At 42.6% G+C, this 24,358-nt stretch overlaps 4 protein-coding genes across 6 annotated transcripts; 2 read left to right on the forward strand and 2 right to left on the reverse strand.

Annotated features, from left to right (window-relative positions):
- Positions 1–26: 26 nt before the first annotated feature.
- cnpy4 (canopy FGF signaling regulator 4) lies at positions 27–2,080 on the reverse strand. The gene is made up of 6 exons (XM_058068969.1): positions 1,923–2,080; positions 1,669–1,795; positions 829–925; positions 617–739; positions 432–549; positions 27–363 (listed from the first exon to the last, which is right to left on the reverse strand). The coding sequence occupies exons 1-6, from the start codon at positions 2,005–2,007 to the stop codon at positions 284–286; spliced, it is 630 nt and encodes a 209-aa protein (XP_057924952.1). The 5' UTR covers positions 2,008–2,080; the 3' UTR covers positions 27–283.
- A 1,268-nt stretch (positions 2,081–3,348) lies between these two features.
- Positions 3,349–9,401, forward strand: LOC131126444 (calpain-5-like). Its single transcript, XM_058068977.1, has 14 exons — positions 3,349–3,512; positions 3,820–3,952; positions 4,049–4,214; positions 4,279–4,410; positions 4,481–4,692; positions 4,762–4,954; positions 5,017–5,210; positions 6,744–6,821; positions 6,963–7,317; positions 7,378–7,500; positions 7,563–7,759; positions 8,843–8,961; positions 9,025–9,161; positions 9,228–9,401. The coding sequence occupies exons 3-14, from the start codon at positions 4,050–4,052 to the stop codon at positions 9,399–9,401; spliced, it is 2,079 nt and encodes a 692-aa protein (XP_057924960.1). The 5' UTR covers positions 3,349–3,512; positions 3,820–3,952; position 4,049.
- Positions 9,402–10,122: 721 nt separating this feature from the next.
- LOC131126439 (transmembrane protein 272-like) lies at positions 10,123–14,142 on the forward strand. Of its 3 annotated transcripts, XR_009129156.1 has the most exons (6): positions 10,123–10,179; positions 10,978–11,055; positions 11,131–11,181; positions 11,252–11,458; positions 11,526–12,049; positions 12,226–14,142. XR_009129156.1 is itself a non-coding variant. In XM_058068970.1 (5 exons), exons 2-5 carry the CDS (start codon positions 10,992–10,994, stop codon positions 11,732–11,734), a joined length of 531 nt encoding a protein of 176 aa, XP_057924953.1. In that variant the 5' UTR covers positions 10,123–10,179; positions 10,978–10,991; the 3' UTR covers positions 11,735–14,142. The 3 variants fall into 3 exon arrangements, 2 of the variants coding, with proteins under 2 accessions (XP_057924953.1, XP_057924954.1); XM_058068970.1 differs by having other exon boundaries at positions 11,526–14,142; XM_058068971.1 differs by having other exon boundaries at positions 10,128–10,179; positions 10,963–11,055; positions 11,526–14,142.
- Positions 12,642–23,971, reverse strand: pcolceb (procollagen C-endopeptidase enhancer b). The gene is made up of 9 exons (XM_058068958.1): positions 23,738–23,971; positions 20,768–20,876; positions 18,945–19,203; positions 18,742–18,866; positions 16,796–16,932; positions 16,126–16,730; positions 15,979–16,059; positions 14,594–14,764; positions 12,642–12,945 (listed from the first exon to the last, which is right to left on the reverse strand). The coding sequence occupies exons 1-9, from the start codon at positions 23,824–23,826 to the stop codon at positions 12,815–12,817; spliced, it is 1,707 nt and encodes a 568-aa protein (XP_057924941.1). The 5' UTR covers positions 23,827–23,971; the 3' UTR covers positions 12,642–12,814.
- Positions 23,972–24,358: the final 387 nt, after the last annotated feature.

The raw sequence follows: 24,358 nt of genomic DNA on the forward strand, positions 1-24,358 counted from the left end.
AAAATGAGAAATAAAACTGCCAGGAGAAAAATGAGTAAAAAATGTTATTTAAGATGTAAAAACTGTACATATTGCATTTGTGTGTATGAAGTAGATACAAGCTGCATCGCTTCACCTTTGAGACAGTGAATCAGAAAGCAGGAGAAATAGTTGAGAGGACACATCATCCTACCAAAGGCTAATCAAGCGTAACCGCCAGCTCGGCCAGGAGGCCTCAGGAGGCGGAGCTTGCCCGAAACACATGTCCAGATGTGATTTCAACACGGTTTCGTTGTTGCGCGGGTCAAAGTTCGCCAGCGTCGTGCATCTTTCTACCGTCGCTGGCCACTTCCTCCGCTCCTTTCCACACCTCCTGGAGACATTCTTGACCAGAGAAGACAAACACATGAGCGGTGATGGATACCACGGAATAATTCGAGGTGTGTCCCGACCTCTTTCGGACGCTCCCAGGACATGACTCCTGCACAGGAAGTCCTCTAGTTCATGGTCTTGATGGTGGAAGTACCAGTCCTCCACCACTTCCTCGTACTGCTCCAACATGGTCTCACACTGCAGCAGACACACACACACACATAGCTGCCAAAGTCATTCTACTAATTAATATCTTAACGGCTACCTGCTTTTTCATGTCAGTCACTTCCAGCGAGGGCTCATCCCACAGCTCGTACGGCAGACCCAGATCCACTTTGACCCCCTTGTGGACCAAATTCTTCAGAGTCGTCATGGTCTGGCTGGAGCCCTGCAGCATAAGACCCAGCAGCGTCTCATTAACACACACCAGAGCAGGGTAAAAACCAGCTGCAGGTGAGAAATGATAGCATAGGAGACCTTGGCATAGCGGAGGCTGCCTGGCCGCTCTGCGTGGACGCTATACTGCAGGATGCGCTCACATATGTTGTCTACAGCCTCCATTAGGCGTGTTTCCCTGAAACGGCACTTCAATGTCATGTGACTGTAATAGACATTTGTAGCCTGCTATCAAGGGTTAGTAAACATAATGCTGTGTTGGGTCTGCTGAGGGGGTGCCATCCTTGGGTCCCTTCGACCCGGCCGGCTGGGGGTTCCTCCCTTTAATGTGGGGGTCCCCCGATGGCACGGCCTGCGGCTCCACCCAGTGTGGACGGCCCCAAAGGTGGCGTTTCCTTGATCCTCAGTGCCATGTCATGCCATGTCTCCCTACTGTGTGTGATTGTGTGTGATTGTGTGTGTGTGTGTGTAGTATAGAGGGTGGGAGGAAGGGGCTTTCTTAGTATTTGTTTTTCCTTTTAATTGTGGTAATTGTTTTTTAATTCTGTAAAGCACTTTGTGTCGCATGTTTTTGCAGGAAAAGTGCTATACAAATAAAGTTGATTTGATTTGATAAAATACACACATCCTGAAAATGTTAGAACCATGACACAAATGATCAATGACCAATGGCAGAGGTGATTAAAGTGTGGTCATGTTCTGGAACAACAGCGCCTCCGTGTGGTGTACTTGTCATTTTCACCTTCTTGTGAAAAGTTTCATATTAGGGTTTAGCATGTGAAGCATGAGCTTCACTTAATATTGTATACTAAAAGAAAATACTAAAAAAGACTGTAGTGTATTAATGTAGTGGTGTAGACATGCACGCCATCATGCTAAGAGGTGTTGCTAATCATTTGCTGGGCTTATTTATCCACTTACGAGGTATTGTACTTGATTTTTCTTCTTCGCATGCCAGTGTCCAGCACATCTCCAACCTCCAGGACCTCTTTGGAGCGGCCGCTTCTCTGCAGGGCATCCCGGAGCTCCACAGTCAGAAATTTACACACTGACACAGACAAAATAAGCTATTAAAAATCTACTTCAAACTGTTAATTTTGTAGCTAATATTGTAGCACCAACACTGCCACTCAGCGGCTGGTAGCTAAACATAAACTACTTTGCTTTCATCTTACCTTCACATTTATTCGGCAATCTGGAGTCATCGTCCGCTTCAACAAAAGCGTAGAAATAAAACACAGCCAAAATAATACGTTTCATTGTGGCTGTTAATGAAAACAAAGGACAAAAACTGGTGGACTAATTCTTCTACAGCCACATAGGCAGCCGGGAACGAACGCGCATGCGTGGTGGGTCATGGAGACGAGTAGACGCTTTGTCTGCCAGGTAAAGCTAGTCGATTGACGAAAATTCAAACTTTACTACTATACTGTATTTAGGGGGATAGCAATTTTATATCTCCTTTTAGTGTAAAACAACCACATTTTAACTACGTATTTGTGAATTAATCATAATCATAATTTAATTGAATGAAAAACAAAACAATTTCCATTTTATCTTGAGACATTAAAGTAGTCCACCATTTGTGTCCTGGGAAACAAATATAAATGGTATAGTTTATCATGCATGGAAGGTTACATTAAAAGTACATTATATGTTTACACATTTCAACACAGCCAAAAAGGAGTAGGAAGATGTTCTAAATAAATAAATAAATTCTTTTTTTTAGGAATACATTACAGTTCTGTTAAAAAACAGTAGCTGGGGTGTAATTTAACAGATTTTCTGTAGTATTAATAGTAATGTACTGTATTTAAAAAAACACTATAATACTGTTGAAATCCTGCTGTAAATTTACATCAATTGTTCACAGTGAGTGTTTCAAATGTAGTTCTCTCTTGGAGAAAAATACAGTATGACATTTTTGGGTGATAAGTTATTGTTGGATTTTGATGTTTTTTGAACTAAATAGGTTTAAGGATCATCTATTTTTATCAAACAATCTTTGTAATATGGCATTTTTTAAAATTAGCTCCTGTGTGCTTTCCCCAGAACAAAAGGCAGTAGTATCGTCTACAAACAATACCAACTTTAAGTCTTTTGTCACTTTACAGATGTCATTTATAGACAAGTTGAACAGTTTTGGTCCCAGTATAGACCCCTGGGGCACTCCAAATATAAGTAATATTTATAATATTCTCCTAGTTTTACATCTTTACTGTTGGCAAGGTGGAAGGCAGCTGCTTTGAAAGCAAAACAATGAAAAAACTGGCCTGACTATTCCCTCTGATTCTTTTGACTTCTTAGACGATGCTTCTGATTTGTGACATGAAGACCAAACATTTTCATTTACGTTCCTTGCTTCCTCCAGGCACCTATGATCATCTTCCACCCAACCAGTAACCTGGTTAATGAAATCTTGAAATGAATTTGCCTTTCATTTAAACCAATCTTGATTCTATTTTAGGTGACTAATTCTATAATATTGTTTTCTGCCCTGTAAATACTTTAATGACAAAGTGATAATTTGCTCGATACCTGGCGATGAAGCAGTTAAGATAAGCGCCTCTTTGCTTTCTCATGTGTCAGTTGCAGCACACGGCATGGAAATGGATACCAGGGAGTGGCGGGATGCGTAGACTGCAAGGCAGAGAGCAAAAAAGACAAAACAGAAGAGATATTGCGTACAATGTTAACACCAGTTCCTGTGAGGGATGAGAGGGATGAAACCAGCACAGACTTTAATTAGAACCGCAGAAGCAGCAGTAAGTGATATGCAGACACACACACACACACACACACACACACACACTCCTAAAAAGTCAGCATTAAGTGTTCACACACAGGTGAGTGCTCATCTTGCGTGACTGAAACTCAAGTGTTTCTTATGTAAGTGTGACTGTGTTTTTGTTGTAATATGTCACCTGGTGTAGTGTCTGTATATATTGTGTGTGTGTGTGTGCAGACAGATAGAATTACACTGCGGCGTCTCCATGCACATGGACACAAACATCACAGCGCCTGCTCACCATGCTCACATAAAACAGATACTCACTAACGCCTTCCTTTTAGCATTGTTGTCCCGGTGCAGGTAAAGATGAATACTTGGCGTACCAAAAAAGAAGAAAGTGTCACTCCAAGGATGAGAGATGTTTCTTCTTTGTGAGTAAGCACACCCTGATCCTGGACCAGCTGACAACCGAAGGTAAAGCTCAGATAATTTAGAAGGAAAACATGAGCATTTCCTATTTATTTCTCTTCTGGTGTTGTTTTATACAATTCAGACAAATTCCTTGTCTAGTATGTCAGAGCAAGTGACTGACTTCCAAGGTCAGAGCTTCCACAAGCTCCGCCGCGCCTGCCTGCGACGCGGCGCCCTCTTCAAGGACCCCGTTTTCCCCGCCACCGCCCAGTCGCTCTTCTACAAGAGGGCACCCCCGCCAGGTGTAACCTGGAAGAGGCCTCAGGTAAGGATCTTGGCTGACTTTTTGAGCATTACCTGGATGTCAATTCTGCATGCGTCCATCTCAGGAGATCTGCAAGGACCCGCGTCTGTTTGTGGACGGCATCAGCACCCGTGACCTGCACCAAGGCAGCCTGGGTAACTGCTGGATGGTAGCAGCCATTTCCTGTTTGGCGTCTGAGCCCACACTGTGGAAAAAGGTAGCTTCAGGGTGAGCTGCCCCTGATTAAAGTCCTCCTCAAAGTGACAAGTTCTCCATCTCCTGCCAAGGTCATCCCGGACCACACGGACCAGGAGTGGAACCCCAAGTGTCAAAACCTGTATGCAGGGATCTTCCATTTCCGCTTCTGGCGTTTTGGCCGCTGGTTGGATGTAGTCGTGGATGATCGGCTGCCTGTCAGTGAGGACGGCACGCTTCTCTTCTGTCGCTCGGCCACACCTAGAGAGTTTTGGAGTGCCCTGCTAGAAAAGGCCTACGCCAAGTTAGTCTTTGTGGTGTGATCTCTATGGAGATCATCTGTCCTTCTGTTTCACGGTTGGCATCCTTGCAGGCTTAACGGCTGCTATGAGGCCTTGGAGGGAGGAAACACAGCAGAGGCTCTTATTGACTTCACTGGGGGGGTTTCAGAGCCGATCAGCCTGGATCGAGAGGCCCTCATCGGGCACAGCGACCAAAGGAAGGCTCTCTTCCAGATGCTGGCCAGGGCCTACGAACACAAAGCCCTCATTACATGTTCTATACGGGTATGTCCGTGCTCTGACCAATCATGTATATTGTCATATTTCAGCTAAATTGTTGTTGTCAGCCAGCTGAAGGTGAGACAGTGGAGTCCGTGCTGGACTGTGGTCTTGTGCGAGGACACGCCTATGGAGTGACGGCGGTGAGGAAAGTGTGGCTGGGGGAGAAGCTACAGAAGGCCAGCGGAGCATCCCGACTCTTCTTGGCGCGCATGAGAAACCCGTGGGGAACCACCGACTGGACGGGTGCTTGGAGTCAGCGGTGAGAGGAATCTCGACTGCAGGGAATTACAGCTTTGCTGATGTTAAGATTAGATTAGATTAGATTAGATTAGATTAGATTAGATTAGATTAGATTAGATTAGATTAGATTAGATTCAACTTTATTGTTATTGCTCATGTCACTGGTACAGGGCAACAAAATGCAGTTAGCATCCAACCAGAAGTGCAGTTTTATAAGTACCTTAGTAGTAAGTAAATGTAGAAAAATGGACAGATCTACAAACTATAACATGCTATGACTACAATACAGTGAGGATATGTACAGGGATATAAATGACTATAATATGGCTATTGCAGATTATACAGATTATAAACAGTATGCACAGTATAGATGTGACAATGCATAATAACAGTAATATGTACAGTATTGCAATGAAGTGACTATGCTACAGTGTGGATATATACAGGGATATAAGTGACTAGAGTATGGCTATTGCAGATTATATAAATAAAAAATTAAATGGACAGTTTACAGTTTTTCTTCCTTCCATTTACAACCTTGGGCAGTAGACAGCTGCTCTGTGGATTAGAAACAAAACAATATGTAAAAAAAACCTGGATCGCTGCTAATTCCTGCATATTCACTTCATTTTTTTCCGTTTAGGGGAAAACCCCAGAAGAAAAGAGAAAACTAATCTCTTTCCAATATCCTAAAATCAGTCATAATTCATAAATAGTACATGATAAAAAAAAGGTAGGTCATATTTCAAAAGACAACCCCTTCAGTACCAGCCATTTTACATGAGTTTGACTGTGCTCTATGGTTATATACGTAAACATGGAACCTAGACTCACATCTTTCATCAGAAAAGTTTTTACCTTTTTTGGTTCTTTAGTAATCAGTAGTAGAACATAGGTACGTTTCAGGAAAATATCTGTTGCCGACTACAAACGGGAGAAAATGAGCTTTGTGTGAAAGGACACATTTCAAACATATGTTTGATTGATGTTTGCGATCCCCATATCAGTTATAGCTGTCTGTCTCTCTTTTGCACGTCTTAGCACTATGGGGAGCAGAGCTTTCAGCCGCTCTGCTCCCCAACTCTGGAACTCATTGCCACCAGACCTCCGTAACTCTGCCACCCTTCCCATTTTCAAGTCTAAACTCAAAACCCATCTGTTCAAACTTGCCTATTCCCTTTAACAGCATCACATGGTCCCCCCTCTCCCTATTTATTGTTTGCTCTTATTTATTGTTTGTTGTCTTTTATCTTGTATTTTATATTGGTGTTTTTATCTTCTTTACAGCGACCTTGGGTGTCCTGAAAGGCGCTTTTAAATAAAATGTATTATTATTATTTAATTGTCATTGTTCGGGAGTAGTGACTACGCAGAACACAGTCCAGGCTTTAGAGTTTTAAAAATAGGCATTGTTATGGATGTGTGCATTATTTGCGGATTTCCGCTATTCACAGAGCGTTTCTGAGCGTTACATTGGAGAATAGCTGCTATCTACTGTACAGTATTGCATTTTTGTCCATTTCCTTTTGCATTGACATGGCTATTCTTGCAGGTCGCAGCAGTGGCAGCAGATGAGCCGTGCAGAAAGGGAGAAGATGGGGCTTGTGGTTCGGGACGTTGGGGAGTTCTGGTAATTTGTTATGGTTTACTTTACTTGTGTGTAGACTATAGGCAAATGATTAAAATATAATGTAAATATGAGTGTGTGGAGTTCACCTATTTGTTCACTTAACGTTATACAGTAGTTATATGTATCTTCTCCTTTCTTCAGGATGGACTTTGAGGACTTCTGCCGTTACTTCACGGATGTGGTCGTGTGCCGCCTGGTTGAGAGGGCCTTCCTGTGGCCTAGTTCCCACTGGAGAGAAGTGCGCTGCTATGGCGAGTGGTCCCCAGCGCCGTCCTCGGCTCACTGGCATCCATCAGCTGCCTGCATGCTGAGCTGGAGGAAGGACAACCAGGTTGGGGAGCTTCGTGGGAGAGAAAAGCTCCCCAAAAAAGTGTCAAAGAATGACGATGGCGATGACGGGGAGGAACTAAATGGAGGCTGGGAGGTCCACTTAGACAAGAGGAGCCGGTGTGGAGGATGCATCAACCACAAGGAGACTTTCCTGCACAATCCACAGGTAAACGAACAAGGAATATTCAGAAATGTGGCATAAGCTTGAAGGTATTCCCTCCTCTAGTTCATGTTTGAGGTGCGAAACCACGAGGAGGAGGTGCTCATGTGTCTGCAGCAGGAGGATCAGAGGATACGCAGGAAGGATGGAGGAGGTGAAAACCTGCCGATTGGATTTGAGGTCTTAAAGGTGAGAAGCGGTGAGAACGACCACAACCACCAGAGACCTTTCATTGACTTTTCCCTGCTCAGGTGGAAGTGAACCGCTGCAGCCGAGTGCAGCGTGTGGTGGAGCAGGCGGCCAGCTCCATCTACATGGACTCTCGCAGCATCACATTGAAGGTCACTCTGGCGCAGGGCCGCTACGTGGTGCTGCCCACCACCTTCCTGCCGGGTGCCACCGGACGCTTCGTTGTTCGTCTCTTTTCTCATACCCATATACAGCTCAGGTGTGGACACATGTTTCCCAATTTCAGTATTTTTCTTTTTCTGTTTGTGTGGGATCCTATATGCTCTTCATGGGACCCTCATCTGTCAAAAGTTGGGACCATAATGGATTCACACACTCTAAAAAGTAATTCAGAGTATCTGTTGACACCACTTGATTTAATACATAAATGCAATGTAAAAAAATGTAATTAATTGATTTAGATAAACTTTCCAAGTTTCTAACTTTATTTTTTAAGTTATGTTCAAATATTACATGACCTTGGGCGGCATGGCGATCGAGTGGTTAGCACGCAGACCTCACAGCTAGGAGACCAGGGTTCAATTCCACCCTCGGCCATCTCTGTGTGGAGTTTGCATGTTCTCCCCGTGCATGCGTGGGTTTTCTCCGGGTACTCCGGTTTCCTCCCACATTCCAAAAACATGCTAGGTTAATTGGCCACTCCAAATTGTCCATAAGTATGAATGTGAGTGTGAATGGTTGTTTGTCTATATGTGCCCTGTGATTGGCTGGCGACCAGTCCAGGGTGTAGCCCGCCTCTCGCCCGAAGACAGCTGGGATAGGCTCCAGCACCCCCGCGACCCTCGTGAGGAAAAAGCGGTAGAAAATGAATGAATGAATTACATGAACTTAATTTAGCACGTCATATACACTCAAATTTTATTGTTGGTAAACTTAAAACAAAATTCAAGTTGCTTACTAAATGACTTAATAAAATTAGCTTGGCAACAAAATTTCTCTCAACATTTTCTCAACAACAAATTAAACTACTTTGAATAAAATGATTAAGTCAGTTCACTTAACATATTTTTTCGAGTTACTTGTCCCTATGACAACAATTATTCAGTAAGCATTACTTAAAATAAGCTTTGAGTGAAGAGGAAAAGCTAATTCGTGCAATGCAATATTGTTCGTTGGTTCAAAGAATTTTCAAATTAAGTTGTCATAACTAAGAAAGACTAATGGAAATTGTTGCATTGATTTTTTTTGTTGAGACTAAACATTTATTTTTTGAGTGCACATTTAGTGGCACATAGAACATTATTAAAAAGCCACCATGTTTTTTTTGTGTGTGTTTATTTAGGGAACTTAAGGACGACTTACCGTCTCCCTCCTTGTTCCAGTGTCTTTCGCCTCAGCCCACCGTGGTGACCACAGTCCACCTCCTGAGGGCGACAGGGCTCTGCCCCCCTAAACAGACAGGTGGCTCCACTGTGCTTTTCAAAATAAGCATGTGAGATTTTTAACTTCCATACATCTTTGCAGCTCCAGATATTTATGCCATCATTCGATGTGAGAGGGCCACCATCAGGACACGGGTGTTCAAGGCTGAAGGAAACCCGGAATTCAACCTGAGGAGCATCTTTTACAGGAGATACCCTGATGCTCACATCTCAGTCGAGGTTGGACGCATTCCTGTGACCTCTCACACACAAGCTTGTTACAATGTGTGTGTATGTTGTGTGCAGCTGTGGAGCAGAGGACTGCTGTGGGACTCCATCCTGGGCCGGGCCAGACTCCACCCAGCAGAGACTGAGATGAGACAAGACCATGTGATGGAGTTACGAGGTGGCCGGTCGGGCTCACTACGCCGTCGCATCTATGTTGAGACATCCTCCAGCGTCTGCTTGACAGAACTGTAACACAGCAGAGTGTTTCCATGTCACAATATTTCAAATATGCCAAATTTCATCAATTGGGCTTTTTTTTACATCTGCCATTTATTGGTGTTGTTTAATTATAGGCTAATTAGTTTATGATTAAACAGCAAACAAGCAGACTCACAAATAAAACACCTTTTTGACCATCAAATATGTTTCTGTGTGTCTTTCAGTTTAATGCAATTTGCATTTTAGAGTTCCTCATGAAAATATTAACAAAAAAACAAGCATGCTGATGCTTCCAGCTGTACAAATTTTTAATTTTCATATTTTAGCCCAAAGGAAAATTGTACTACTCAACGCTTGCTCTTCTACAGCTCAGAACACATTTGAGGTTCTCATCTCAGCCTCATTTTTAGCAGAAATGCCCTAATGTAAGGAAAATAGTGTTATTCTGAAAGACGAGGAGCTGGTTTGTCTTATTGGGCTTGAAGTTTCTCGCTCCTACACAAAGGAAGTGTTTGGACATTAGTGATTATTTACTTTTTAACTTAAACAAAGTAATTTATTCTGTGTGTGAATACGTAATCATTCAAATAATTCGAGTAAACAAGTTTTTTTTTTTTTTACAATTGACAAAATGATTCAATGAATTGCAATTAATGTGAGTGTAAAAATGTGAATTGTTATTTTCACGATTGATCATCAGGAGTTCCTGCCCGCGCTCGTGCGTGCTGACGTCATCACCTGCCTGCCACGCCTGGTGAAGTGAGGTCCCACGCCAAAAGTCTGCAGGAGGTCGATGAGAGCTCGAGCTCAGGTAAGAGCAAACCCACCGACGTGCGAACCGAATGTCTGCGTGTTTACGTTAGAACCCGGAAGTTGGTGCTGTTGTTTACGTGTGACGTAGTACTGACATTTTCATCACTGTTTTTCCTCATAACAATTATGGTGGACGACCTGCTTTCTTTTCATTCACTTTTCATCCTTTTTAAAAAACGTTTTTAACTAAATAAATGTATCCTGTTGTATAGCACATTGCTTATTTAGTTGCTACTTTAGTTTAAAGCTGTTTACCTGGCGCAGAAAGAGCACACTACATGAATAACAATAATATATATAATACTTAAGAATATAAAATAGCACTTGAAATAATGTCATCAAAGTATATGATGTGATGAAATACAAGCGTAAACCTTCCCACCGCAGTGCACCTGTAGATTACTATTATTATTATTATTAACATGGAGCCTTGACGCTCCTGAACGCCTCACACTAGGATCCATACCTGTATTGTAAGACAAACTGGATTTGCTGGGAATGCCGTCCAACCGCTTCCATTTGTGCAAATCACTGCGCTGCCGCCATGCCTGCTTTCCTTAAGCCAGGGGTGTCCAAACATGTTCCACTATGTACAGTAACCCCCCAAACCTGGGGGGCATTCATGGGACAACACTGAAGAAATGACAGGCAACCGGTTTAATGTCCAAGTGTTTAACAGACATAAATAAAAACGTACCTTTTTTGGGCCTTTTCTGGGGCATCTACCCCTGGGATAGGCTCTGACGTTAATGACGACAAGCATGGCTCTACTGTACTGTAGTGTTTTATGTTGTAGGTGCAGTCATCACCATGTCCAACACAGGCCCCATGCGCTTCATCCGCAATGCTCCCCAACCGTCGACGCCCGTCCTAGGTGAGACCCCTTAATTGGTGCCCAATTACAAACAAAGCTCACATCAGAGTGATGAACATCTCATTTATGCCGCAGTGGCCGTAAAGGTGCTGTTTTGCATCATCCCCATCGCTCAGATCAGCATCGGTGAGTCACGCTGCCAAGCCTCATTTCCCTCGAAACGCACCTCCATGAAGTGTTATGATGCTGCCGACAGGTGCGGCACACCTAGACGACTGCCCCCGCCAACACCTCATCCCCATCTACCTGATCGTGGTGGGTGTCTTCTTCACAATGCTTGTGCTGCTTATATGCCTGCCCTGTGCACGGCAACCCGAAGACGGGCCCCCGAACCCTCTCTACCGGTTCTGCCTGGGATGGAACTCGCTGACAGCGTTGTTCCTCATCTCCTGGTTCATCGCTGGTGAGTGACTCACTGTCAGGACCTTCTTGACATCTTCCAAGGCGTACTTGACATCTGTCTTCTTCAGGTAATGTATGGATCTACTCCATTTATGAGCCCGACTACTACAAGAACGTGACAAGTCTGGAGTCATACTGTGACAAGACACTCTACCTGTTTGCCTTCTGGACCACCACGCTAGTCTACATCCTGGTGGGTCTAGTAGTGGTCATCGGCTTCCTCGTGCTGCTGTTTCTTTACCTGTGCGGCCAGGCGGACCCTGATGACTATATCTAGAGGAGCTTTCAGCTAAGATGGAGCATGCTGATAAAGCATCATGACATCATGGTTGCTATATAAACTCCTTGAAATAAGCTTTGTGGAGCAGTAACAATATGGAACACTAGCGGCAGCCCTTTGTTAGCTGCAGTGGTGTAAAACGGGTTTGACCCCTTCCTGATTTCTTTTTTAATTTAAATATTAGTCTCTAAAGCCATTTCTAAAGCTTTGGGACTCCAGCAAACCACAGTGAGAGCAAATGGGGAAAACATGGAGCAGTGGTGTACCTTACCAGGAATTACCTTCAGAGCGCAACGACAACTCATTCAAGAGGTCACAAAAGACCCCACAACAGGAAAGCGTCGAAATAATGGGTCATAAAGCCATTTCTAAAGCTTTGGGACTCCAGCAAACCACAGTGAGAGCAAATGGGGAAAACATGGAGCAGTGGTGAACCTTACCAGGAATTACCTTCAGAGCGCAACGACAACTCATTCAAGGTCACAAAGGTCACAAAAGACCCCACAACAGGAAATGGTCGAAATAATGTCAGGTCATGCTAAGATGCAACACAGGTGGAGTTGTTCAAACATATACCAAAAAGATATTTGTTATTTTTGGCATTTTAAATAACTATAGCACATTTGTATTATTGTCCTTTGGCACATTCTAAAAAGACAATTACACAAAAAGACTATCATAATATGCTGTGCCCCCAATAACGTGTGGAGACATTTCATGACCCCTATGTGAGTGATGGTCTCACCTTGGCCACCCCAGTGGAAAATGTCTTGCTCTGCCACTGCCTATAACAAAAGCTGTTCTGGTCTTGCAGTAGCGCTTACAGGCCACTAGATGCCCCTCTATCCCATTTAAAGTACAGTATGCTGCTCATCACCAAACACATCACATACAGTTCTTTATTGATTGTACATTATTTTTTCCAGTCACAGAATAAACATAATTTACATAGAAAATAAAAAAATACACTCACAATGTATGCTTTATTATTATTTCTTGAAGGTATAGAAACAAGCATCTTGCTGGATAGTATATTATATCATGTTATATTGGCTGTTTGGAGCTGTCCCAGTGATGTCAGCATGCTTTGCGTGACAGGGTGGCGAGCGCTTTGGCGTGTACGGGCTTGTAGAGGAGGGTGAAGCTGGATGGGGTCAGGGCGCCTTTGCCCTGTGCGTCCACCTTTCCCATCAGCACGTAGTTTTGACCTGAGGACGACACGGATGGCTAAATATTAGGGGTGCACTGACTGCAATTTTCTGGCTGTTCACCGATCAGTCTGGCAGAAGAGAACAGTGTCTGACTTTCAGACCTTTGTGGAGGTAGATAAGACTGATATCAGTACACTGGCCAAAATCGGCACCAGCTAGCCAAACAAAGCTTTAATCCGTTTCAGAAGGTCTAACACTAACCAAAACAGACGCTATCCGAATCAATTATTCCCATATGAACTAATGTAAATCCAATTAATCCGTTCCAGAAAGCCAAAATGTCAACACAATACATGTTTTTATACTTTTACAATTAGTTTTGCTTGCAGAAAAATATTCAGAATGCCTATAAATACATAGAAATGATGACAAATAAACATTTTTGTTTACTTTTACCCTCAAAGAAGAACTGAATCTTGATGTGACTGTTCCCAAAGACGATGTGGTAGCAAGATCAAGCACACTGCCATGAGTTATTTCTTGAATTCAATCAGTGTTTCTCTACTCAATAACTCAACATAGAGACAAAGAAAGTTGCCATAGCAGCATTTAATAATGAAGGCGGGAAACACTGTTGCACTCAACAAAACGGGGAGATGTTGTACATATGTGTGATGTTTCACCTACACATCGTGTCTTTGGGAACAGCCATGTCTTCAATGAAGGTAACTGTAACTGTTTTTTATGCATTTAGAATTGTTATATAAAACTATAAAAACATGTTTTGTGTTACTATTTTTGGGATGAAATCAAAGACGAGTTATGTACTTTAGTTGACTTTCGTGTCCAGTTGCCATTTTGTTAGCAACGATGTTTTAAAAAAGGACTGCAAAAAAGTAAGGATAATTCACAATGCCGCCTACAGAGAACATACTAACTAATACTAACTTATTTCTAAAATCACAAATACTTAAACTTGCTGATATAGTTAATTTTCAAACAGCTAAAATAATGCATAAGGCTAAAAATAATCAATTACCTAAAAATGTCATCCAATACTTCTCTACAAGAGAGGAGAAATATGATCTCAGGGAAGAACTAAATGTGAAACACTTATATGCTAGGACTACGTTAAAAAGCCATAGCATTTCAGTATGTGGAATCAAACTATGGAATGGATTGAGTAAGGAAATCAAACAATGCACAACGATGAGCCAATTCAAGAAACAATACAAGCAGTTGATGTTTGCTAAATACAAGGATGAAGAGTCTTGAACCAGTCATGATGTGCTATACATATCACTATATTGACACTTACTATGGTACACATTATGTCATTGGATGGTCATATCACCGTACGAGGTGCATTATTAAAAAAAACAAACAAAAAAAAAACCTCAAACTGTATTATGGAAAGCAGGAAGTGAACAAATGTAACAGTTACTGATTGTAAAAGTACCAGATGGAGGGGTAGGATTTAATAAGCTTTGCCTCTTCCTACTCCTTTTGGACATGTGGAACTGTGAACTGATTATGTGATGCACTCAATTGTAATCTGATGCATGTTCAAATGAAATAAAACCATTACCATTACCATAAAAACATAGGTTGATGCTAATCGAAAAACCGGGGCGGATGCTAACCCAGTTTCCAACTTATGTCCTACTACTCAACAAATAAGGGAAGACAACGCTTGTTGTCGTACCTTTGGTCAGCCCTGGGCATCTCTTGCAGGTTGAGGTCAGTTTGACGGTGGCGGCTGGGCCTGGTTTGGTGATGTTCAGTTTTCCAGTCTTATACGCCTTGATGACAGCCACCTCCACTGTGGCGGAACCTCTTAAACCGGGGGTTATGGCTGTAATCTTTCCTGTAATAACTATGAAGGAGAATACAACAACCGTCGGTATGGCAGTTAGTTAGGATTATGGGTTATTTGCTTTACACATGCGCAACAAGTTAGGAACAAGTTAAGGAACACAATGTTCAAAAGGGAATAGGAAGAAGCTGAGCTAAGCTGACAATGAAAATACTGTATACAGTCGTTTCTTGTTCATGGCGGTTAATTGGTCATAAACCCGACTACGAAGTAAGATTCAACATTAATAATAACAGTAATATTAATATTACATATTAACTCACTAGCAAGATCTCAGTGTATAGACTGGTCATATATCTCATCTCGTTTCATATTATCTACATACTGTATTGTATATAACTCTGGGAAAAACTGTTGATTTTGTTAATACTTGGGTTGTTTATATTGTTTATTTTTCTATATTGTGTATTTTGTACTGCTTAACTGATTCTGTACTCTTGCTGCTGTGCAATGCAAATTTCCCCACTGAGGGACGAATAAAGGCATATCTCATCTTATCTTATAAATAAATATTTTTTGTATTTAGAGCATAGAAAACCTGTTTATGACCATCAGAATAGAATTTTTAACATTAGAGCCCCGTAGACATGAAATACATAACCCCCGTATTCACTTTTACACTTGTATTACTCAATTTAGTAAACATAATAACAGACAATATTAAACAAATAGCATGGAGAGCATACTTCCTGGTGGCTATTGTCATCAATGTAACGTTACTGACACCTAGCAACCATTGTAGAGTACTACACAACACAGGAGCTGCTGTCAGCCACTCTCTACCCTCTTAACCTGCTGCTAGCACTCAGCTAACAGTCAACTATATTAGCTTCACTTCCTGAGCCCCGCTTCTTAGAGGCGTACACAATAAGTCACAGACAATAGTATCACATTATATAATAATATCACGTCTTTTGAATGCCTTATATTTGTATTTTCTTTCATTTTTCCATTTGTATGTGTAGAAATTGCTTAATTTTTTGTTTAAGTTTGCTTAAATATGCATTTTGGTTTCCTAATAATGGACCATATTCAACCACGAAATAGCAACCATTTATTGATGAGACAACCATGTAGTGAGGGACGACTCTAGAATTACTCAGCATATCTACATGGGCCAATTTTTTGTATTTTTTATGATGTGGCACTGAATGGGAGAAGTTTGGACACCCCTGATGGGAACATGTTCATTGTCAGGGTTCAAAGTGACTCACCAAAGTCGTTGGGACAGAAACTGGACTGCAGCGTTCCCGTCCTCTTGCAGGGTTGCGTGCACGCGGGGTTCAGCGGCAAAGCTGCAAATAAAACCCCAAAATTAACACTCATGCCAACAACTGACGGAGAAGTTTGGTTGAACTCACGTTTCTTGATGACAGCGGGCTTCTTGATGACGCCTGGTTTAGGCGACACTTTGGATTTGATGGTTGGTTTGGCTTTGATTTTATATGTGGGTTTGGTTGGTTTGATGACTGGTTTGATGGATGGTTTGGGACTGGGTTTTGTCTTGGGTGTGGGTTTGCGTGTCGGTTTGACGCTGGGCTTGATAAGTTTGGGCTTGGCCGTCGGTTTAGCTGCAGGTTTGGGAGAAGGCTTCTTCACTGGTGCTTTTGGCGTGGGTTTGGTGGGCTTGGTGGGTTTGGTGGGTTTGGAGGGCTTGGTGGTAGGTTTGCGCGGCGGAGGCTTCAACGGGATCTTCACCACAGGTTTTTTTGCTGCTGGTTTCGGAGTGACTTTAGGCTGAACGGCAGGCTTTGGTTTGGGTGTCGTTTTGACGGGCTTGGTCGGCCTCACGGCGGGTTTACGTGTCGTGGTGGGGGTCTCGGATCGGTGGATGAAGTCGCCCCCGGCGGTGGGAGTCCGGGAGCCGCGGGGCACGCTGTTATAGTGCGCCATAAAGCCATCTGATGTCACGCTGAGGTCGGAAACAAACTGGACCAGGAGCTGATTCCCATTGGTCACCACAGTCCTAAGGAAGACATTTAGAGATGATTGCTTGTTTTAAGACACATTGATCCCACGCTATCATCTCACCCTGGTGTCCTGTCACCACAGAACTTCCCGATCCTCCTTGAGTCATCCCTCTCTCCGCCGTTGAAGAGCGCTACGTAGTCATAGCGACAGTATGTGTCTGGTTCTAGGTCCAGCTTCTCAAATTTCAGCTCAATCGCCTGCAGCGAAGATGGAACAGAAAATTCATTCATTCATTCATTTTCTACCGCTTTTCCCTCACGAGGGTCGCGGGGATGCTGGAGCCTATCCCAGCTGTCTTGGGGCGAGAGGCGGGGTACACCCTGGACTGGTCGCCAGCTAATCACAGGGCACATATAGACAAACAACCATTCACACTCACATTCATACCTATGGACAATTTGGAGTCGCCAATTAACCTAGCATGTTTTTGGAATGTGGGAGGAAACCGGAGTACCCGGAGAAAACCCACGCATGCACGGGGAGAACATGCAAACTCCACACAGAGATGGCCGAGGGTGGAATTGAACCCTGGTCTCCTAGCTGTGAGGTCTGCGCGCTAACCACTTGACCGCCGTGCCGCCCCGGAACAAAAAATGTGATATGCAAAAAAATTGTATTTTCTAATCTCTACTGAGCACATATTTTACATTCGAGCTTAGTTGTATACCTCCTGGATCTAGTGGAAGAACATTTAACTGCCCTGCCTGTCAATATACATTGCTGGCAGAGATAGATGAACTAGCTAGTATTTAGTATAGCTGTGTATATATATATATATATATATAGCTAGTATTTGGAGCAAATTATTATTTTCTCACCAGTCAGTGAAATTGGGGAATTTCCTGCGGCACACTAATATGCCACAGCGCAGTGTTTGGGAATCACCAGTGATGGGAATAAACTTTTTTCAGTAACGGGTAATCTAACTAATTACTTTTACTGTCAGCATAACGCCGTTACCATTTTCGACACCCCATTACTGCACGTTACTGAAGCCGCCTAAAAATATATCACCGACTTCATTACTAATTTGCAGCGCAAGTGACAGTGTTGCAGGGTGACAAGGGAGGGGGTGAGATAACCACATAAGCAAACTATGGAACTCTCTCCCCTCCCAAGTAAAAAAGGCCCCCAACATTGAAAGCTTTAAGTCTCGTCTTAAAACCCACTTTTATTCTCTGGCTTTTAACTCGGAGTGAGTCGTATAGTCCTGTGTCTTTTAGTTCTTCTTTTTTATTGTAATTGGTTTTATTTTTTATATACTTTTATTGCTTTGTTTCTTGTTTTTAATATTTTAATATCTATTTTACTATTTTATTTCTTAAATGATCTTTTAGTTTTGGATTATTACTTTTTATTTTTACTAGTCTGTGCAGCACTTTGGAAACTCTGTTTATAAAATGTGCTATATAAATAAAGTGGATTGGATTGGAAAGCAGGAAGTGAACAAATGTAACAGTTACTGATTGTAAAAGTACCAGATGGAGGGGTAGGATTTGCTAAGGTTTAGTAAGATTGCGTTTTCAGCCAATCAGAGAACTTGGGTGGGCGGGGGTTTAGAGCACGTCTAAAGTACGATAGCATAGTGGGAGATGGCGAGTGAGGAGGACTCTAGGGAGAAGACAAGGGGGAGGGGGGGAATAGTTACTTTTACTGGTAAATAGTTACTTTTGTAGTGGAGTAACTCATTTAGTAACTCAGTTACCTTTTTTTTAAGTACCCAGTAACTATAACTAATTACTTTTTTAAAGTAACCCAACACTTGGAGTCATTGCAGTAAATAATAAAATGATCAATTTCTTTCCTGTAACACAGAGAAGCGCATTTACCGGCACCCTCGGCCTTGCTTCCTTATTTCTCAATCTCTTGGCAGACACGAGCCTGCACTCATAATGATCTCTTTCAGGACATTAAATGGCCGCCTCTCGGAAGGTATGTTCATGCCTACTCCAAAAGAACTCTAATTTTTAGCTTGTATAAGTAGCTTCATGGCTGTGTCTGCTCACATTGCCTGGCTCCACCGAGATGTACCAGGAACAGCTGATGCCTGCTGGGTAGTTGGAGTTGGGCCAATTGGGTGTCTGGACAGAACCCTGGGATTTGGTCAAGCGTCCTCCGCAAAACTGGTTCTCTGCAGAAAGACGGCACAAATACCTGTAAGCAAAAACTGTCAATAAAATTGGTACTGGTACTTGACATGGTACTGTACCTTCAACGTGAGGCTTCCCGGCCCTGAAGTACGCAAGAAAACCTCTTCCCGCTGTAGCCTCATCTGACACCATGTCAAGCATCATGGTGTTAGAGGTGGAGATGAGCGCTCCGGGCCGGAACGTGCCGCAGAAGCGACCCAGCTTCTGCACCAAGCGTGTGTGTCCGTTGTAGATGTCCAGGTAGTCATAGCGACAGGTGGGCTCAGCCTCCAAGTCAAAGAGGCGGAAGGACAGCATGACCACATGACCTTCTGGAACCTTGATGGACCAAGAAAAGATGTACAAAATTAACTTTGATGATACTAGGAAGATAATAGGAAGATCCGGGTACTCCGGTTTCCTCCCACATTCCAAAAACATGCTAGGTTAATTGGCCACTCCAAATTGTCCATAGGTATGAATGTGAGTGTGAATGGTTGTTTGTCTATATGTGCCCTGTGATTGGCTCCAGCATACCTAGTGAGGATAAGCGGCATAGAAAATGGATGGATAAAAAAAAAATGTATAGTAGTTGGTATAACATCAATTGTAAAAACAAGATACTAGTGTGGCCATGGGGGGGCTGCGCCTTGCTTTTATTACCCCCCCCCCGCATATTAAAAACATATAATGGATTAATTATATACAGAGATATGACATATATTAGATACTGTACTGTGTCACATATAATACAAATCTATTGTGTTTTGTTTTGTTTACATAGCTTATATCTTAGCATATGTAATGGTAATGGTAATGGTAATGGTAATGGTTTTATTTCATTTGAACATGCATCAGATTACAATTGAGTGCATCACATAATCAGTTCACAGTTCCACATGTCCAAAGGGAGTAGGAAGAAGCAAAGCTTATTAAATCCTACCCCTCCATCTGGTACTTTTACAATCAGTAACTGTTACATTTGTTCACTTCCTGCTTTCCATCATACAGTTTAAGGTGTTTTTTTTTGTTTGTTTGTTTTTTAATAATGCACTTAGTACCAAAGTACGAGGTGATATGACCATCCAATGACATAATGGGTACCATAGTAAGTGTCAATATAGTGATAAATATAGCACATCATGACTGGTTCAAGACTCTTCATCCTTGTATTTAGCAAACATCAACTGCTTGTATTGTTTCTTGAATTGGCTCATCGTTGTGCATTGTTTGATTTCCTTACTCAATCCATTCCATAGTTTGATTCCACATACTGAAATGCTATGGCTTTTTAACGTAGTCCTAGCATATAAGTGTTTCATATTTAGTTCTTCCCTGAGATCATATTTCTCCTCTCTTGTAGAGAAGTATTGGATGACATTTTTAGGTAATTTGTTATTTTTAGCCTTATGCATTATTTTAGCTGTTTGAAAATTAACTATATCAGCAAGTTTACGTATTTGTGATTTTAGAAATAAGGAGATGTTCTCTGTAGGCAGCATTGTGAATTATCCTTTTATTATTTTATTATTCACCCATGTGAATTATCCTGACCTTTTTTGCAGTACATTTAGTGAGTGAAGATTGCTTTTATAGTTATTACCCCATATTTCCACACAATAAGTAAGATATGGTAGAACCAGAGAGCAATAAAGAGTGTGTAGTGATTTCTGATTGAGAACAAGTTTTGCTTTGTTCAATACTGAAATATTTCTGGCCACCTTATGTTGTATATTTGTAATATGAGGTTTCCAGCTCATATTTTCATCTATTGTGATCCCCAGAAATGTATTTTCGTTCACCCACACTGGATGGGTGTTGACCTACACTGGATTGATTTTAACATACACAATATATTACAACAAGAGAAATCAAAAAGAAACTGAGCCAAAATGTAACTCACCGTGATGTACCAGGTGCATTTAGTGTTGCTTTTGTACGGACTGGGGAAGCCCTCGCTGGCCACGATGCCAGAATCCTCCACCAAATGACCTCCACATTTGAAGACGGGCCTGGCGGAAACATTTGCACAGCCGCAGTCAAACGCATTGCAGGCCACATCAAATACAGAGCGTTTAGAGGCAGGGCGCCTGCAAACGTTTACATGCACTGTAGCTGCAAACCACGGTGGCACAGTCTGCTTCTGTTCCCTGTGCAGGAATTTAGCCCCTTTCCTAGTTTGATATTTTCATAGCAAAACGACTGCAGCTACACTTTACAGAAAAGCCACTGAAAGATGCTCATTGACTCCCAGACCTGCCTCTTGAATTGGTTTTAATTTTACGCACATGCTGTTATTGTTACTCACATTTATTTGCTCTGCTGTGCTGGTTTTGTTGCCTTTGAAGTCCTCCTTTCACACTCGATCCAAATATTGATAGCAATGATATCAATAGTCGTATCAGTGTCGGGTGGATATTAGTGTGATGAGATCGCTATTTGTGATTCTCTCTATGTTTATTTTGTCAACATTTTGCTACATTTGTGTTACTGCTCGTAGTGCTGGGCAGTCAGGGCCAGCAATGCATTCTCTGCTGACCTAAAAACTACCAAACTACTGTACGTTGTGTGAATAGTGTCTCTTGGCTGCCCTGCTTCCAGTACGTGTACATTTCACATCATTTTTCGGTCCTATTTCAGCTTCAGAACTGCAGTAGCAAACTAATCTGCCCAGGGCCTTCAGAATCAGGAGTGCTGGCAGATGTCATGTAAACTGTGTAAGCAAAGGGTTTGTTTCTTTAACCAGTCAGATTCCAGATTCGTCTCACAGCCAGTGAGGTGGCTCACAGTATAATCAGCATTTTCCCGTCCTCTGATTGGCTGATCAGAGTAAGCTAAGTTACGGAAAAAGAGAAGTTTACATCCTTGTTGAGTCGATGTATTTTTATTTAAAAGTTTTATGTTTTATAGCTGCATGGCGGACGAGTGATTAGCGCACAGGCCTCACAGCTAGGAGACCCAAGTTCAATTCCACCCTCGGCCATCTCTGTGTGGAGTTTGCATGTTCTCCCCGTGCATGCGTGGGTTTTCTCCGGGTACTCCGGTTTCCTCCCACATTCCAAAAACATGCTAGGTTAATTGGCAACTCCAAATTGTCCATAGGTATGAATGTGAGTGTGAATGGTTGTTTGTCTATATGTGCCCTGTGATTGGCTGGCGACCAGTCCAGGGTGTACCCCGCCTCTCGCCCGAAGACAGCTGGGATAGGCTCCAGCACCCCCCGCGACCCTCGTGAGGAAAAGCGGTAGAAAATGAATGAATGTTTTGTCATAGCTGAACGGTGAAAAAGTGGTTAGCGCACAGGCCTCACAGCTCGGAGACCCGAGTTCAATTCCACCTCTCTGTGTGGAGTTTGCATGTTCTCCCCGCGCATGTGTGGGTTTGCTCTCGCATTCCAAAAACATGCTAGGTTAATTGGCGACTCCAAATTGTCCATAGGTATGAATGTGAGTGTGAATGGTTGTTTATCTATATGCGCCCTGTGATTGGCTGGCCAACAGTCCCCCCGCCTGTACCCCGCCTCTCACCCGAAGACGGTAGAAAATGAATGAATGAATGAAAATGTTTTGTCATGTTATCAGACCAATACTGACTTGGAAGAGCTCCAGATGACGTTGTAGTGTAAAGGTTTGCATTTGTCTGAACCCTTCATCACTGAGCCATTCCATTTACATTTGGCTGAGCACCAACATTTACAGACACTGGTAATCCTGGTTAGTTACTAATGCTCTAAGTAACTAGCAGAAATGTATTTAAAGGGTTAATTGGGTATCTTGCTTGATTAAGAGGGTTGTCACTAGGCCTGTTGACAATATTAAAGTAATGAATTAATCACACAGTAAATTAAAGTAAACTGGATAATTTTGCCTTGTGAATATGTGTCTGTTTTCCTCAAGAGGCAGGAAAAGGAATCACTCTGCGCATTGGTTGCACTAACTTGGCCCGTTTTTCAAAATTAAACAACGGCATAACGGAATGAGCCCTTATCACAGCCATACAGTATCTTTGTCTTAGTGGGTGGAGGCGGGGCCTGTTGCATACAGTGTAGAAGAGTGTAATGTAGGAGAAAGTAAATTGACATCTGGCTTATTTTGGTCATCACTGTAGTCCTGCACGGTGCCTTGCATGATGTCATGAGGCATTGGACACGCGGCTTCACGTTTACAAAGCGGATCTTCGCTGCAAATTCTATGTGTGGCTACACTTGAGACTGGGTGCTTTGAGTTGATGTGGTAGGCTAAACTATGAAAACTCCTACAGAGAATATCAGTCTACCTTTATTGATGGGTCATATCATTAGAACGATAGAGAGATATATACTTTGTTAATCTCCAACACCGCTCACGTGCTCCCCCATTTTCACTTCCATTTTCCTTCTGTTACTCACTGCTCCTCACCTTGCCCTCCCTACTACAATTGATGCTCAATAACTGACCATTGTTTTTCACCTCCAACAACCAGGCAACATTTTTCTTTTACTTCATTCAAAAACTTCATTCAAAAAAAAAAACAAGCGTTCATTGAAATAAATCATGCAATTTGGAGTAAATAAACGATAAAGCAGCATATTACTAAAGTAATGTTGTTGTAATGTACTGCAAAAGCTTCAGGTGAAAAATATCACACATTTAGTTTACAGTAAAATGCCTTTCTTTGTTTTTTTACAAGATAAGCCAACCACATTACTGCAGCCTTCAATTTATTTTAACACAACCCACAGAGCGAAAATGCACACACACACATACACACACACACTCAGAGTTGACCTGCATAGATGTGGGTTTGAAAGCCAAGCTGCCACATAAGCACATGCAGGATGTGTAGAAAAAAAAAAGCGTCTCAGTCACATGGGACGGACATGTGTGGACCTCACCTGGTATAGTTGGTCTGACTCTGGGCCACCGTCCATCCCAGTGCAAAACTCACAAGAAGACACCCCACGATCAATGCTCTGCCCTCCATCCCGCCTGTCTGCTGAGATTTGGGAAGACGGTGGCGAGGAGAGGAAGAAAGCGGGAGGGACGAGGGGAAGAGGGCGGAGAGGAAGAGGAGGATGTTGGCGCGTCATGTACAGTATACACTGCAGCTGTGATGGTGCATATGGGGAAAAAAAAGGTCCTCAGGTGTGTGTGTACTGGTGGACAGAGTGCCACTGTTGGATGAGTGTGTGTGTGTGTGTGTGTGTGTATGTGTGTGTGTTTAGGATTGCTACTTTACCACAACTACAAACCAGGCTTTCATTAGCTGGCTGTTCAGCATCTATAAGGTGCTGTGAAACATTCAGGCCTTTACCAGTCAGGGACTGAGGCCCCCCAGTGGCTGTCAATGCTGAGGATGAACGCAGACACTAATGTGTAAGGTCCAAGTTTGCTCTTTTTTGCTACTCGCACTTGTGTTTTACTGACTTTGCTGTCATGGTGCAATGGACTTTGCTGCTTCGACCAAACAGGGCATTCCTTTTGTCTTTTTTAAGCTGCGGTGACCTCTCTGCTAG

This window comes from Doryrhamphus excisus, chromosome 3, assembly GCF_030265055.1.
Source record: "Doryrhamphus excisus isolate RoL2022-K1 chromosome 3, RoL_Dexc_1.0, whole genome shotgun sequence".
Lineage (NCBI taxonomy): Eukaryota > Metazoa > Chordata > Actinopteri > Syngnathiformes > Syngnathidae > Doryrhamphus > Doryrhamphus excisus.